This window comes from Schistocerca piceifrons, chromosome X, assembly GCF_021461385.2.
Source record: "Schistocerca piceifrons isolate TAMUIC-IGC-003096 chromosome X, iqSchPice1.1, whole genome shotgun sequence".
NCBI classification, from domain to species: Eukaryota; Metazoa; Arthropoda; class Insecta; order Orthoptera; family Acrididae; genus Schistocerca; species Schistocerca piceifrons.
The window spans coordinates 351,227,037-351,243,438 of record NC_060149.1 but is presented as its reverse complement, the minus strand read 5'-3'; the positions used below and the strand labels follow the sequence as shown (position 1 = coordinate 351,243,438).

The 16,402-nt window shown below is 38.9% G+C and overlaps 1 protein-coding gene across 1 annotated transcript in view; it reads left to right on the top strand.

Annotated features, from left to right (window-relative positions):
* LOC124722882 (cAMP-regulated phosphoprotein 21) overlaps positions 1–16,402 on the top strand; it is a 768,630-nt gene that overhangs the window by 393,931 nt on the left and 358,297 nt on the right. Inside the window, exon 6 of the mRNA XM_047248019.1 lies at positions 2,009–2,147. Within this exon, the coding sequence (XP_047103975.1) occupies positions 2,009–2,147 (139 nt within the window). The remainder of the gene's footprint in view (positions 1–2,008; positions 2,148–16,402) is intronic.

Genomic DNA, 16,402 nt, shown 5'->3' with positions numbered 1-16,402 from the left:
AAAGGCATTGTTGCAACACTGATACAAATATTTCCAAGGTAACATTGGTCCCACGAATAATGTTGTTCCGTAGGCCTTTTAGCAACGTATCAAACAGACTTAAAACATTCGATATTACAGAAATTACTCCTTTATGTGCGGTTAGGCTGTTGTGTCTACGCAAAAGAAATCTGGAATGGAACAAAATCGTACATTGGAGAATTTGGTGAAAACAGTTGCCATCAAGGAAGAATATAATCTACTATTGGAAAAAAGAGGATTAGGGTAAGTTCAGAGAGCGTTTGGAAGCTCTGCTGAGAAGACCTGTGGCAGAGTGTCTGGAAGGGTAAAGGAAAAGGAGACACCATGGTGGAATGAAAGGATGAAGGAGGCAGTAAAAGAAAAGAAGAAAGCCTGGCATGAATGGAACAGAGACTGAACAGCGTAAAGTAAAAGTAAATAACAGGACAGTAAAAGTAAGTGTAAAAAAATGGTAGCAGAAGAAAAGAGGAAAAGCTGGCAGAAATTCACCTGAGAGTTGGAAAAAGATGTTACTAGTGATAAGAGGATGATATATGAAATTACAAAGAGTATGAGGAAGGAAAAAACATACAAAAAGTTAGTGAAAGGGGAAAGCAGAGAACTATTAATGCAACCAGAGGAGATAAGAAAAAGGTGGAAAGAGTACTCTGATAAATTACTAAATGCGAAGAACTACAATGGAAAGGGAATAGAAGTATGGCAGTGCAGCAAGGGTCTGGAAGAAGAGGAGGACATAACGATGTTAGAAGTGAAACTAGCCCTGAGAAAAATGAAAACTGGAAAGGCACCTGGGATAGATGAAATTACTGTGGAGATGATAAAGGCAACTGGACCAGTTGGGCTACAGTGGCTATACAGACCAATAAGATGCATTTGGGCCCAAAACTGTGTACCTGAAGAATGGGGAAAGGGAATAATAATCCCAGTTTTCAAAACGGGTGACAGGAAAGTATGTGATAACTATCGAGGGATCACACTCATATCCTAAGTAGCAAAAATAAAGGAGAGTATACTGGAAAGAATAGTGAGAGAAAAAGTGGAAGGGCAGTTAGACTTTTACCTATGTCTAATGCAAACGAAATATTTTCCAAGATTATCAGCCTTAAAATGAAACTTTCAAATGATCATAATGACTAACCGATTTGCGGCTACAGTTCATACTAATGAAGCTGCTTATATCATCTTCGTAACTGAGTTGTCTTAGCGTGTGATTCTCAATACCGGTACCGAATGATACCAAAACGTTCAGCCTGTCTTCTGACAATGAGCTTCAAAACCCGTGTTTGATCAGTTTTGAAAATAACGTTTTTCCATCGTTGTTTGCTACCAAAAGGGTGGCAAGAACATTCTTAGAGCAACCTGAATGTTGGGAAAACTATGTTTGACGTTTTGTGCGTCCTGATTAGGATGAAACGAGCAATGGAATAAGTCGGCTTTCACGGAATCTATACCGTTTCAAACCGCCAAAGTTCCGCCAACCTTTCTTTTAAGATATGATATTGCAGTGCAGTAGAACGGACATGTATGCAGTTACTCCTAGGTATTATACGGTTGTTACTGTTTCCAGTGGTTTATCGCCAATCGAACTGTAATGGACCTCTTTGCTTGTGTATGTGCAATACGTTATATTTATTTACGGTGATTGACAACTGGGAGTCTGCATCAGTCGCCAATCATCCGCAAGTTCCGATCCTGCCCTCCCTCCTCCACCGTCGCCTCCCTGAGCCCCCCCCCCTCCAACCCCACCCCGCCAACCACCCCTCCACGCCCCACGTATGTGTGAACACTATATCCAAGATCTCTGTCACTATGGACTGTTTCAGGCGTTTTGTCCCTCCAGAGAGAGGTTATTGCATATAATACAGGACAGATTGTGCAACCAGAACCGTTTTTATTGATGTTCTGTTTTTTTTTTCATACTGTAACTATATATATATTAATTATTTGTTTTAGGTATATGATAATTGTTTCAAATAATGTGTTGCAGGCAGCAGCAACGAGTATACAGACAGCACTGGCGTGGATTTGCAGCAGTTCATAAGGGAAACACTGAACAAGAATCATAAGGATAGAATGTTACTTCTGAAAATAGAGCATGAAATGTTGAATCTCACCAGAGACAACAAGTAAGTCCTATAGTTATGAAAAATTATTGGTATGTTTAAATATAAAAGATCTGAGAGCACTTTCTCTTTCAGAAAATTTAGGATTTATTTACAAAGTAAACTGGAAGACTTTTTTGGGTTTGGTATGGTATATGTACCACATAAACAATGATCATTTAGAAAGTATGTAGATAACCTCAGATCTGATAAATAATTTAAATATGGAAGCTATGAGTAACAAAATGAATGATGTTTACTGCTCATGCACATGTTCTGTAGGTACACCTTCCATACCACTCCTTTTTTTTCCTAACAAGACACTCCCCTCATGATGCGGGGACATCACTGACAGGTATTGGCTGATTGTGATCATAGACAGCTCATGAAAGCTTCTGCTCATTTATCATTATCATTACCACAGGAACACTGCTCTACAAGGAATTACATTAAATAAACAAAGAGGCTAAAATCACTGCCATCTGCATCAGGGCTGTAGGTAGAGTGAGGAAATTTTTCCCAGCCTGAAATTCTCTTGCAGGGATGGTAATGAAAAACTTAGATTTGTTGAAAAATTCGAGGACAGTGCAGTAGACATATTGATGAAATCAAAAAGAGATCCTAGTGGGATATATTTTACAAGAATTCAACAGTTTTTTGGGGTCCTTACCGACATGGGCTCGAACTTCAACAAAGGCATTGAAGGAATATGAAATGCACTGCCAGGATCATAACCATTTGATAAAATTTGTGAAAGCTTGTAACAGAAACACTTTCTTTAGTAACTTGGGTAGAAATTGTTTGGAAGAAAAAGGATGTTGTTCACACAAAATACTGTTAGTTCATTTAATATATTTGCAGCAGTGTGTGGAACAGTTGTACGTTTTACATTTTTCATTTCATGCAGTGATCGTAAGACTAGGAAGGATTGGCATGCATTTTTCTTGTATTTCATACTCGAATAGACTAGAGTATGGCATGGCTAAAAGAATAAAAGTTAATGTTGTTGTGACTTGGCAAGACAGCCAAGTCACTATGAGAGGAAGCCGAAAGGCACGCGTTTAAGCTCACGCAGGCTGGTGTGAGGTCTGGAACAGTTAAAGGATTTGAGTCTAGCAAATAAAGTACGTAGCTGTTGGAATACTTAACTTTAATCCATAATTGGTGAACATCGGTCTGACGGTACATGCATCACAAGGTAAATAGCAATTGATAATGGCGCCTTGCTAGGTCGTAGCAAATAGACGTAGCGGAAGGCTATGCTAACTATCGTCTTGGCAAATGAGAGCGTAATTTATCAGTGAACCATCGCTAGCAAAGTCAGCTGTACAACTAGGGCGAGTGCTAGGACGTCTCTCTAGACCTGCCGTGTGGCGGCGCTCGGTCTGCAATCACTGATAGTGGCAACACGCGGGTCCGACGTATACTAACGGACCGCGGCCGATTTAAAGGCTACCACCTAGCAAGTGTGGTGTCTGGCGGTGACACCACAAATGTTCTATCAGCAATGAATGCATTGGACACAGAATTCGAGCTTGGATAGAATAGTGATGCAACAGGAAATTGGCCTTGGTCGTCTCAGATGAATCAGCCTACCATTCAACTTCAGTCATTTGGCACATACTGTTCCAAAGTATCCACCACTATGCACTGTACTCTTTTGTGGTGTAGGGGCTGCATAGGTCAATTTGTGGAAGATGTAGATGAATTTGCTCAAGCATTATTGATGAGGAGAGCAACACTTTATGTTAACCTGCCATATCTGTTTCTTGTTGTATGACATGGTTCACATTTGTGTTGATGGTGATGTCTTGACAAATAATTATATCAAAATCTGTTAGATTTCCAGATGTTGGTAAATTAATTTGAAATTGTGAACTGATAATTCCATTACCCATTTTACCGCAACGCCTAATATAGATATTTAGTTCCAAAATATTGAACCAGAGGTTCCTTTTCCATGAAGAAAAAAGTTACATGCGGAAAAATGAGAACACTTTATAACTCGAATAAAATATTTCTGTGACTTGTGTTAAGAAAAAATGCAGGCAAAGATAAAAAGTATATTGCCATTTGTAGTCCGTCCTTCAGATGGGATTGGTGTGAGACCTAATGTACATGCTGGATAGGAAAAGTAGCCACCTCGGTAAGTGCATGGAGATATACAAACACATTAGAAAATCCAAATATTATGGTGCATCAGCCACCAAAATCCCAGTACTTATCTTGCCATGAAAGTAATGGCTATTATATAACACAGTACAAACTGTTTGGACTGCCTACAGTTGATAACACTGTGATGTCAACAAAAAACAGTAATAGGTGGTGAATTGTGCTTTTAAATAATCATAAAATCTCCCATGGGTCCTGTGTTTATTCATGATGAAGATAGTATTAAGGAAAAAAACCACACTTGCAGAATAATGAATTTGCATTTTATGATAGTTATTTTGAACAACTCTCCTTACGGCTTAAATATGACATTTTTTAGCATCTCATTCCACCCCTGCATCAAAAATACTAAAATAACTTGTACAGAAGGTTAGATGAACTACATTTGATAGGGAACATAACAAGTTACTAATATCACACCTTAAAAATCAGTTGATTGCTTTCAGTCCATCTCAGTTCAGCTGTTACATTCATCCCTGCATGTAGGAACAACATTAGTGCAAGCACTTGTTCTTGAAAGTGCCCCCCCCCCCCTGCCCCCTTCCTCCCCCCCCCCCCCAAAAAGAAGAAGAAGAAGAAGAAGCTCAACCAAATCATCAAAGCAGACAGCAAATAGTATACAAAAAGCTTCAGCAACTTCACTATCAAATGATGAATAGTGAATATAAGATCAGAACTCAAAACAGAAACTATCACATTCTTCTTGCTTTCAGTGTGATTAATGAAGACCTGTCTGTAAAGTCATGGAATTGGTAATAAATCTGACATACCAGATGTTTCTGTTTCCGTCTTACACATCACATAGTCTTCAAATAAGAAGAGAGAAGATACAAGAGACATGGATAAAGTGGATTCCATACTTCAGTAGAACATTAAAGAATTCAAGAAACACCTGGGGGGAAATAACTCCATAGAAGGATTGTTCCTGTGGTTATATTCAGAAGAAACTCTTAGTAATGAATCTGACAGGATTGCAGCCAACACAGAAAGAATATCCTCTGAGGGAAGAATGGCAAAAGTGGCGTATCCGTCTTCTTTAATGGACTGTACCACATCTTGACTCTTCTCGTGGCTACCAACTTGCAAGTACCACTACACATTCCACGTAAAGTAGTGATACATTCCCTGGATGTATCCAAAATGTCACCATAGATGAAGAGTGAAATAGTCTCACATGGGATGCACTGTACAACTCTCCCAGACGTTCCTCCATTGCAGTGACTCGAACGCATTTAATGCAGTCATGCAAACCATCCTAGAATATTGCTGAAGTGTGTGGGACCCATACAAAACAGGACTAAAAGAATATATTCAAAGTATACATAGAAGGATGGCATGAATCGTCAGCGGCTTGTTTGAGTCATGGGAGAGTGTCATATAGACGCAAAAAAAATTTGAACCAGCAGACGCTTAAAGATGGATGCAAACTGTCCCAAAAAATCTAGTAATATTGCACAGATATTACAAGGAAGATATTAGACTAATTACAGGACATACAGAGATGTTTCAGCAATCATTCTTCCCACATTTCTTATGTTAATGGGACAGGAAGAAGCCCTTACAATTGGTACAGTGGGAAGTACTCACTGCCATGCACCCCACAGTGGTTTGTGGAGTATGGATATAGGTGTAGATATATACCTTCCGAACCTCAAAAATACTGCTCAGTGGAAAATGGTTGACGACTTGCATTCCTCTGAAACTGCTGTTCATGGATACACCTAGTTGATTGAACAGTGTATCTGAGGAAACAGTTGAATGGATGCTCAGCAGGGCTTACAAGACACTTCACAGAGAAGTGGATGCATGTCAACAGTGAGACAGAGTCTGGGAGTGAGTGGATCACATAACAAATACAATCTGCCAGGTCACTCATTCATTCACTCTAATGGCTACAGATCAGTTAAAAAGGCAGCATGTTCCCTGGTGAAGTGAAAAGTATTCTGGAGCCCTGCAGACATTATAATGCCAACCAAGTGCAGAGATTATTGCAGCCTTCACATTGCATTGGGAAGTCAAACTATTAAAGAAATCGAGAAGAGGTCCTGGCAAGGGGCCTTTGATCGTATCACTCTTTTCTCTGACATTACATAAATATGGGCAGACAGCAGAAGGATTTCAGGAAATCATTAGTACACCTTACTGAAGGAAGTGTGTATACAGGCAACACCTTCAAATGTGGTCCAAGTAATAGCAGAGCATTTTGCAGACGACATGTCCAGTGCCAGCCTGGATCCAGTATCCCATCATTGTTGTGTGATAGAGGAGCTTGATTCAGCACTGCATGGGGCTCCTGATCATGATGCTTTTGCCATACCAGTATTTTCAATGTGTGTTCAACCTGTTATCAGGGTAAACTCAGATTTTGGCTACCAGTGATGAATCAAGTGAGTATAACTAGGAGTTAGGAGCCTGAAATATGTGAAAATGAAAAGGAAGTTGAAGTAAACTTATTGTGCTAAAATATTAAAAACTTAGAAAATTAAATACAATGGACTTCTGTTATGTTTAGATGCAATGCAGCCTAGGAACCATGCAGATGAAAATGTGTATCTAAACCACATTTGACCACTGAAATAAAATTTTGAGTATGAATGTATATAATCTAGTATCAATTTAATGCAGGTTAGGTACAGAGAAACATGAAATTACCATTTACATTATGAAGGGACACAAATATATAACACAAATATAGAAACATTGGTACCCTTAAATTCGCAATTTGAGCTTGTACTATGGAAGTAGCAATTCAAGTGAGGTTTATAATAATAGTCACAATGTACAGGTCTCCATCTGATCATTTTGAGCAATTGATAAAGCAACTTGATATATTAATAAATTTCTTAACTTCTATAAAGTATGAGGTAATTTGAATCAGAGATTTTAATTTACATTATTAAAGCAAGCTATTCTGAAGCAATACTTAAGTCTTTGCCAGTACATATACTGTAATTAAACTCCCCTAGTACAATTTATATCAAGTGTAATGAGAACCGACAGCAGTGCTATGACGTTTTTATAGACACATTGCAATTGTGCAGTCATAGTGTGAGTCATATAGTTATTCATTTTGCAGATTGTCATTGTCTATTGCTGATGTTTAATGCTGTATCTGAGTGCATTACATAAATAAACAGTCATAAAATTTCCTCTTAACTGAGGAATTCAAAACGTAATTGTGAAATACGGGCTAGAAAGATGCACACAATGCTCTTGCTATTGATGAAAAATATAATGTATTCTCAAACACAGTCAGAGTCTACTTTAAAATTCATGCATGCCCTGTGTAATCTAATGATGTGGAAAGGGTGTATAAATAGCTCTTGCTTGTCAGGATGTGCCAGAGTCCTCAGTGTGTGTTATAGGGTCTGTAGCTAGTTTTGGAGACATGTGTGACATGTGAGGAACGTGCAGACAAACCAGTAGTGATTATATAACAGTTTTTTATTAATCTACTCCGATTAGAGAGTCTCCTGAGTGTGCCCTATTTTCTGGCACAGTCTGATGTTCGCTTGCAGTATCCACCACTATGGAAGCAGGTGATGGTGTGCAGCAAGCGGTGTGCACTCACTGCTCAGGAGGCAGAGTGCTGAGATTTCACCTCTGGTATGCCAGCACTGTGTTGACAGATTTGGAAGATCACCTCTTATCAGTTTCTGCGATGCGGGGCTGTGAACAGTGGCAGGTACCCTGAAGACGTCCAGCTGCATCACCCTACAGGGACTAGGAAATAGTTGTCTTCAGTTAATACCTTGGTGAAGACAGAGATGGCTGGACCATCACCTTGTACTCCTGGGACAGTGGCAAAGTGCGGGTCTGCCCTGGCACTCTGGTGCTTTGGCTGCCAGGCAGTAGTACATGTCTTGGCAGTGGTAGATGTATACATGTCATCATCCGGTGCTGAACAGCACAGGCTCGAATCACTAAACTGTCCAACTGTTCAACCATTGATCAGCTGGCTCAGCTGCATTTAAATACTACTTCTCTGTGGCAATTTCATGGTAATGGTGGTGTTAGTGTGACATGCTCAATAGTCTGGAACAAGGTGGTGACTCTGCTGTCATAATCGGGGTGTAATACTCATTGCAGGCTGACCCGGCATTGGCAAGTGTGGCCTATCGTCACACAGCCTGTGCCTGACTATGGCTGTGGTCTGATTCCATCCTGGCACTGCGATTTTTTTCTATATCGTCCACTCAAAGGATAAGTAGTTATGTGTGAAGATGTTACTAATTAGATGTATAGGGTTTGAAATGTTGAGTTTGCAGTTGGAAGGATGTTGGGAGAGATAGAGATTGATAGTAACAAGACATTGGCATAGGGGATGTTGGTGTACAGGAGGTGGAATCAACAGTGACATATAGAGATACAGATTTAATATGAGAGGATAGACTGCGGGAAATTGGCTGGAGGGGTTGATCCATAAGAGCAGAGTTTCTTTCAATGGAATCATAGTAAGTTCCTACTTTGGGGAATCTAGGATTGTCAGTTTTATAGATTTTGGGAAGCCTTTCCCCCTGACCATCCTAGCCCATGCACCTCCTGCCTCCCTACAAGCCATTAGCCAACGTTCTCCAACTCTTTGTTCCACTCCTCACTACCTTTCTCCCCTCACCCACTCCAACCAACACAACTTCTGACCTCAATGAAGCTGGAGATCTCCAGTCCCAACACAGTGTACTACTCAACTGGCACAATGTAATCGTGTAGGTGTGTGTGTGTCTTGTCTGCCCGCAGTTAATCCCTTCACTTCCTCTTATGTCCTGAGCACTTTTTTTCAATGCAAAACTGAACAGTAAGAGGAAAGGTGACTAGTCTAGCTCTCTATCAGACTCCCACTCTCATATCAAAAGATTTATACATTTTGCATACACAAGTTAGTTTTTTTTCTTTTTTTATGCTTTGAATTCTTCTAGCATGTGGATCAGTGTTTCTTCTCTCTATTGAGTCATGTGCTTTATTGAAGGCTTCATGGGTTTCATTTATTTATGCAAGTTCAAAAAATACTAAAACAAAAATAATCTAAAACTACACCCTGTTATCAATTACAAGAAAGTTTCACACTTTATGAGTCTAATGATCAGAAACTTTCACAGGTGATCACCAACGGTCGACCTTTGCATATTTGTAAGGTGTTTTGAGATTGAGAACTTGTGCTGCACAGGATCTGCCTTTCCCGAATTCTGCCTGATCTCCTTCAATTAAATGATCAGTTTGTGCTTCAGGTTTATAGTCCTCTGTAGTTACTGATGTATGTTTTGTCCCCTTTACATGCAAGTGGTGGATTAGTCATTTTTCCAGACACTTGGTATTTTTATCTGGTGTCTGTATCTGTGAGGATATGTGAATTTTCTGAGTAACATTACTGCCACTTAATTCTTACATTTTTGCTATTATACCATATTCTCATGTGGCACCTTTCTTCAGTTATTTGCTTAATTTCTTCTAATGTCACACATTCTGAATATGGAGCTGGTATGAATTTTGTACAGGGAGTTGATCTTAAGGTGATTCTCAGTTTAAAAGACCTTTGAATTAATTTTCTAGAAGTTTACACTTTTCTTTTTTTTTCCAGTATTTGTTTCCAAATGCCCTTTAAGATGCTAGAAACACAGGCTGGGTGACTGATAATCTGAATACTTTTTAGAGATTCTGCAGAAGGGTTTCTGGAAATCTTGTTTCATATTTGCCATTCTGTCTTGATCATAATGTCAGTTTTCAGATCTGATGACCTTTGAAGTAATTTTTTTAATTTAGGTGATCTCATGCTATTTTTGAGTTGTCTTGTGGCAATTCCATTTTTACCAGGCTATGATTTAGTGTTCTATTGCCTTGCCACATGTGTCATTCTGCCATTTATGTTTGGATTTACTCAAAAGCTTGCCAACACATTCAGGAAGCTTTCATGAGAGTATCCATAACATCTAGTTACATGAATTGATTTTTGTTATGTGTATTTACAAGGTAAATGCCAGAGTTTTACTTAAGAAATTCTGAGTCATTTTATGGGTTTCAACTCATTCTGGGTTTGAGTCTGTCAGTTGAAACTTTACTTTAGTTAGAAACAGTTGGTAATGAGAGTCACGTGTTCCTTTTTTACCTTCATATATGTGATTTATTTTTGCTTTTTCTTGGAAATGGCTACAACATTCCTGAAAAAAAAATAGTTCCCCATTCGGATCTCCATGTGGGGACTACTCAGGAGGATGTCATTGTCAGAAGAAATAAAACTGGCATTCTATGGATTGGAGGGTGGAATGCCAGAGCCCTTAATCAGGAAAGTTGGTTAGAAAATTTAAAAAGGCAAATGGACAGGTTAAAGCTAGAAATAGGAGAGGTTACTGAATTTCAGTGGCAGGAGGAACAGGACTTCTGGTCAGGTGAATACAGGGTTAGAAATACAAGATCAAATAGTGGTAATGCAGGAGGAGGCTGAATAACGAATAAAAAAATAGGATTGTAGATAAACTACTATGAACAGCAAAGTGATCACATTATTGTACTCAAGATAAACATGGAGCCCACACCCACCATAATGGAACAAGCTTATATGCCAACAAGTTCCGCAGATGATGAAGAGATTGAAGAAACATATGATGAGATAAAAGAAATTATTCAGATAGTTAAGTGAGATGAAAATTTAACAGTTAGAGGGACTGGAATTCAGTAGTAGGAAACCGCAAAAAGGTAGGAAATTAAGGACATGGGACGTGGATAAACTGAAAGAACCATAGGTTGTAGAGAGTTTTAGAGGGAGCATTACGAAACAATTGACAATTACGGGGGAAAGGAATACAGTAGAATAAGAATGGGTAGCTTTGAGAGATGAAATAGTAAAGGTAGCACAGGATCAAATAGGTAAAAAGATGATGACTAGATGAAATCCTTGGGCAAAACAAGAGATACTGAATTTAATTGATGAAAGGAGAAAATATAAAAATTCAGTAAATGAAACAGGAGAAAGGGAATACAAAGGTTTACAAAATGAGGTTGGCAGGAAGTGCAATATGGCTAAACAGGAATGGATAGATGACAAATATAAGGATTTAGAACCATATATCACTAGGAGGATGATAGCTGCTGCCTACAGTAAAATTAAACAGACATTTGGAGAAAAATGAACCACCTGTATGAATATCAACAACTCAGATGGAAAACCAATCCTGAGCAAAGAAGGGAAGGCAGAAAGGTGGATTGGGTATACAGGGCATTATAAAAAGGTACGGCCAAACTTTCAGGAAACGTTCCTCACACACAAAGAAAGAAAATATGTTATGTGGACATGTGTCCGGAAACGCTTACTTTCCATGTTAGAGCTCATTTTATTACTTCTCTTCAAATCACATTAATCATGGAATGGAAACACACAGCAACAGAACGTACCAGCGTGACTTCAAACACTTTGTTACAGGAAACGTTCAAAATGTCCTCCGTTAGCGAGGATACATGCATCCACCCTCCGTCGCATGGAATCCCTGATGCACTGATGCAGCCCTGGAGAATGGCGTATTGTATCACAGCCATCCGCAATACGAGCACGAAGAGTCTCTACATTTGGTACTGGGGTTGCGTAGACAAGCGCTTTCAAATGCCCCCATAAATGAAAGTCAAGAGGGTTAAGGTCAGGAGAGCGTGGAGGCCATGGAATTGGTCCGCCAATATCAATCCGTCGGTCACCGAATCTGTTGTTGAGAAGCGTACGAACACTTCGACTGAAATGTGCAGGAGCTGCATCGTGCATGAACCACATGTTGTGTCATACTTGTAAAGGCACATGTTCTAGCAGCACAGATAGAGTATCCAGTATGAAATCATGATAACTTGCTCCATTGAGCGTAGGTGGAAGAACATACTGACGAAACTAAAACGAGCTCTAGCATGGAAATAAAGCGTTACCGGACACATGTCAACATATCTTTTCTTTATTTGTGTTTGAGGAATGTTTCCTGAAAGTTTGGCCGTACCTTTTTGTAACACCCTATATAGAGGGTCTATACAAGGGAGATGTACTTGAGGCCAATATTATGGAAATGGAAGAGGACATAGATGAAAATGAGATGGGAGATCTGATATTGTGTGAAGAATTTGACAGAGCACTGTAAGACCTAAGTCAAAACAAGGTCCCAGGTAGATAATATTCCAATAGAACTACTGATAGCCTTGGGAGAGCCTGTCATGACAAAACTATTCCATCTGATGAGCAAGATGTATGAGACAGGTGAAAAACCCTCAGACTTCAAGAAGAATATAATGATTCCAATTCCAAAGATATCAGGTGCTGACGTGTGAAAATTACCAAACTATCAGTTTAATAAGTCACGGTTCCAAAATATCAATTCCTTCTCTGCACAGTGGCAATGGAAATAATATCAATGATAGTGCTACTAAAGCAGTGTTACTGAACACAGCCCTCTAAAATTCCTTCACCAAAGAAGACAAACTAATATTCCAGAATTTGAATCAAGATCAGCTGCCAACAGGAGTAAAGCAGAAGCAGATATCCTAGAATTAGTGAAGCAACTTAAATCACTTAATAAAAGCAAGTCTTCTGGCCCAGACTGTACATCAGTTAGGTTCTTTTCAGAGTGAGCCGATGCAGTAGCTCCATACTTACCAGTCATACACAACCACTCGCTTGATGGAAGGATTCATACATAAAGACTGGAAAGTTGCATAGGTCACACCAATATTCAAGAAAGACAATAGGAGTAATGCATTAAATTACAGGCCCATATCATTATCATTGATAAGTGGCAGGATTTTGAAATGTATATTATATTCAAACATTATGAATTTCCTCGAAGAGAACAATCTGTTGATACATAGTCAACACGGATTTAGAAAATATAATTCTTGTGAAACACAGCTATCTCTTTACTCACATGAACTGTTGAGTGCTATTGATAAGGTATTTCAAATAAATTCTCTATTTCTAGATTTCCAGAAGGCTTTTGAAACTGTACAAGTACCTCACAAGTGGTTTGTAATCAAATAGCTTGCTTATGGAATATTGTCTCAGTTATGTGACTGGATTTTGATTTCCTGTCAGAGAGGTCACAGTCCATATTAACTGATGGAAAGTCATCAAGTAAAACAGAAGTTATTTCAGGCATTCCCCAGGGCAGTGTTATAGGCCCATTGCTATTCCTTACCTATACACATGATTTAGGTGACAATCTGAGCAGCCATATTAGGTTATTTGCAGATGATGCTGTTGCTTATCATCTATTGAAGTCATCAGAAGATAAAATCAAATTGCAAAATGATTTAGAAAAGATGGTGCAAAAATTGACACTTGATACTAAATAATGAAAAGTGCGAGGTCATCCACATGAGAGCTAAAAGGAATCTGTCAAACTTCAGTTGCACAATAAGTCAGTCAAATCTGAAGGCTGTAAATTCAAATTAATATCTAGGAATTACAATTACAAACAAAAATTGGAGAGAACACATAGAAAATGTTGTGGGGAAGGTGAACAAAAGACTGCAATTTATTGGTACAACACTTAGAAGATGCAGCATATCTGCTAAAGATACTTCCCACGCCACACTTGTCTGTCATCTTGAGGAGCACTGCTGCACAGTGTGGAATCCTTACTGGACAGGATTAACAGAGCACTTCAAGAAAGTTCAAATAGCAGCAGAGTGTTTGGTATTATCAAGCAGTAGATGAGAGAGTGTCAAAGACAAGATATGGGATTTGGGGTGGACATCATTAAAACAAAGACATTCCTCATTGCGGTGGGATCTTTTCACAATATTTCAATCACCAACTTTCTCCTCTGAATGCGAAAATGTTTTCTTGATGCTCAATTACATGGGGAGAAATGATCATCATAATAAAATATGGAAAATCAGAGCTTTCACTAAAGGAGATAGGTATTTGTGTTTTCTACAATCTGTTCAAGAGTGAAATAATTGAGAATTATTGTGAAGATGGTTCAATGAATCGTCTGCCAGCACTTAAGTGTGATTAGCAGAGTATCCATGTAGATGTAAATGAAGTTCAGTGCTGGATTTGTGATATTTCTTTCATCTGTAAATTCTGTGCCAGCTCTACTGGTTTCTTGGGAATGGAGATTGTTATTTTCCACTGTAAATAATTCAAAATTATATTTTTACATTATATCTCATTCCTTGTAGCACTATAATTTGAATTTTGTGACGTCTGGTGCATCTGTTACTTGCTTGATTTTTCTAGTCTTGAGAGGTATATTGATGTTCAAAATGCCAATGAAATACTTGTGCATTCTGCAAAGATATTTAGGAAGCTCTGTTACATTTCAGCACTATCATCTCATTCCCCAGATTCTGATGATGAAGATAAGCTAGTGCATTTACTAGGACCTGGGCAGTTGCTTTATTTCCATACTGTTCTATCATGCTATTAAACTGAAGACAATAAGGAGAAAAAACTGAGCCAACCTCAGCATTGCAGCTAACTTACTGATACTTTTAATTTTGATTCTAGATTTTTTTCTAGCCTTTATTTCCTGGCTTCTTCCAAAGAAAATTGTCCTCACTTATATGGGCTCTGGAGTAGCAACAGAGCCTGCTGTGCTGCTCAGTCCAGCCAGTAATCTCTTCAGGAACAGTAAACAGATTAATATTTCATAATGTTGAGTCACTCAATTTATTGAAATTAAATAAAATTTACATTTTTGACTAGTGCATCTGTTACTTGCTACTAGTGAATGTACAAAATGTTGTCGCAAGCAAGGGGCGACATGCAATATAATTCAGAGTCCTTGGCTATATACAATGTTCCTGCAAGTCTGTCATACAGTTTGTGGATAACTACTAACAGTTGTTGTAGCACTCTCTGCTGGGCTGTGCTATGCTCCATGAATACATTCCACTAATTTGTGGCCAAGGCTGGCAGGAGCAGCACTTATATTCACTTCTTGCAGGTGCCACTCATGTCATGGCGTAGTTCTAATCAGCACACCATTGGCCAACGTCATTTCACTGCCTTCTCTTTTCTTGCATTCTTCATCTTCATTCTGGCGCTTGTGGCTATGACAGACATTTCATCAAATCATCTTGTCTTTCTTCTGTTCTTTCCATGTTGCTGAACTTAAGATTTTCCCACATAATCTCTGTTCCATATTTTATGACTAGCATCAGTGCTGCTTTGAACTGTGTCATCTCTGTGCTTGTTGATAGATTGGTTATGTTCAAGATATTGAATGAGTCTTTGATGGCTGCTGCTCTTTCTTGAATATGGATACTGCAACATTTTTCTGTAATTCCCAGGTGTTTATATTCCCCTACTATTTGTAGCATTTCATTGTACAGAGGCACGCTGTCTTTGAGTGATGTTCTTCCTCCCTTCCTGAAAGACAATTGAATTGTCTTCTCTTGCTTTACTTTTAGGTCAGTTTCTTTTGTCCAAGTTTCTAGTCTTTGCAGTGCACCCTGTACAACCTCTGTTACAACTGATCCTATCACCATACTGTCTACATATAGAAACATTTATGCTTTTAAGTCTTCATCTCTTATGTTTGTCACATCTGCTGTATAGATGTTGAACAGCACTGGACTTTTAGGATCTCCTTGGAGAACTTCATTCATCTGTATAATTTTCTCTGAGACTTTTAACATTATTGTGTTTTGATCAGATTTGGTTGAAGATGTGCCTTGATTGTTCTCATTTGTGGGTCTCCTTTTCTGGTCATTCTTTTCAGTTTCTCCATTAGTTTTTGTTTATTTACTGAGTTGAACACTTTCCTGTGATTTATGAAGACTGCTAGTACTTTCCTCTTTGGTGTCTCAGTGTGTCTTATATCTGGTCCATTAAGTATTTCACTGTCTGTAATGTGCTCCTGCCCTTTGTAAAGGCAAACTGGCATTCCAGGATGTTTCCCTTGACTCCAAAAATGGTTCAAATGGCTCTGAGCACTATGGGACTTATCATCTGAGATCATCAGTCCCATAGACGTAAACCTATTTAAAACTAACTATCCTAAGGACGTCACACGCAGACATGCCCGAGGCAGGATTCGAACCTGCAACCGTAGCAGCAGGGCAGTTCCATGCTGAAGTGCCTACAACCCCTCAGTCACAGCAGCCGGCCCCTTGACTTCATTCAGTAGTCTTTTGTTGAG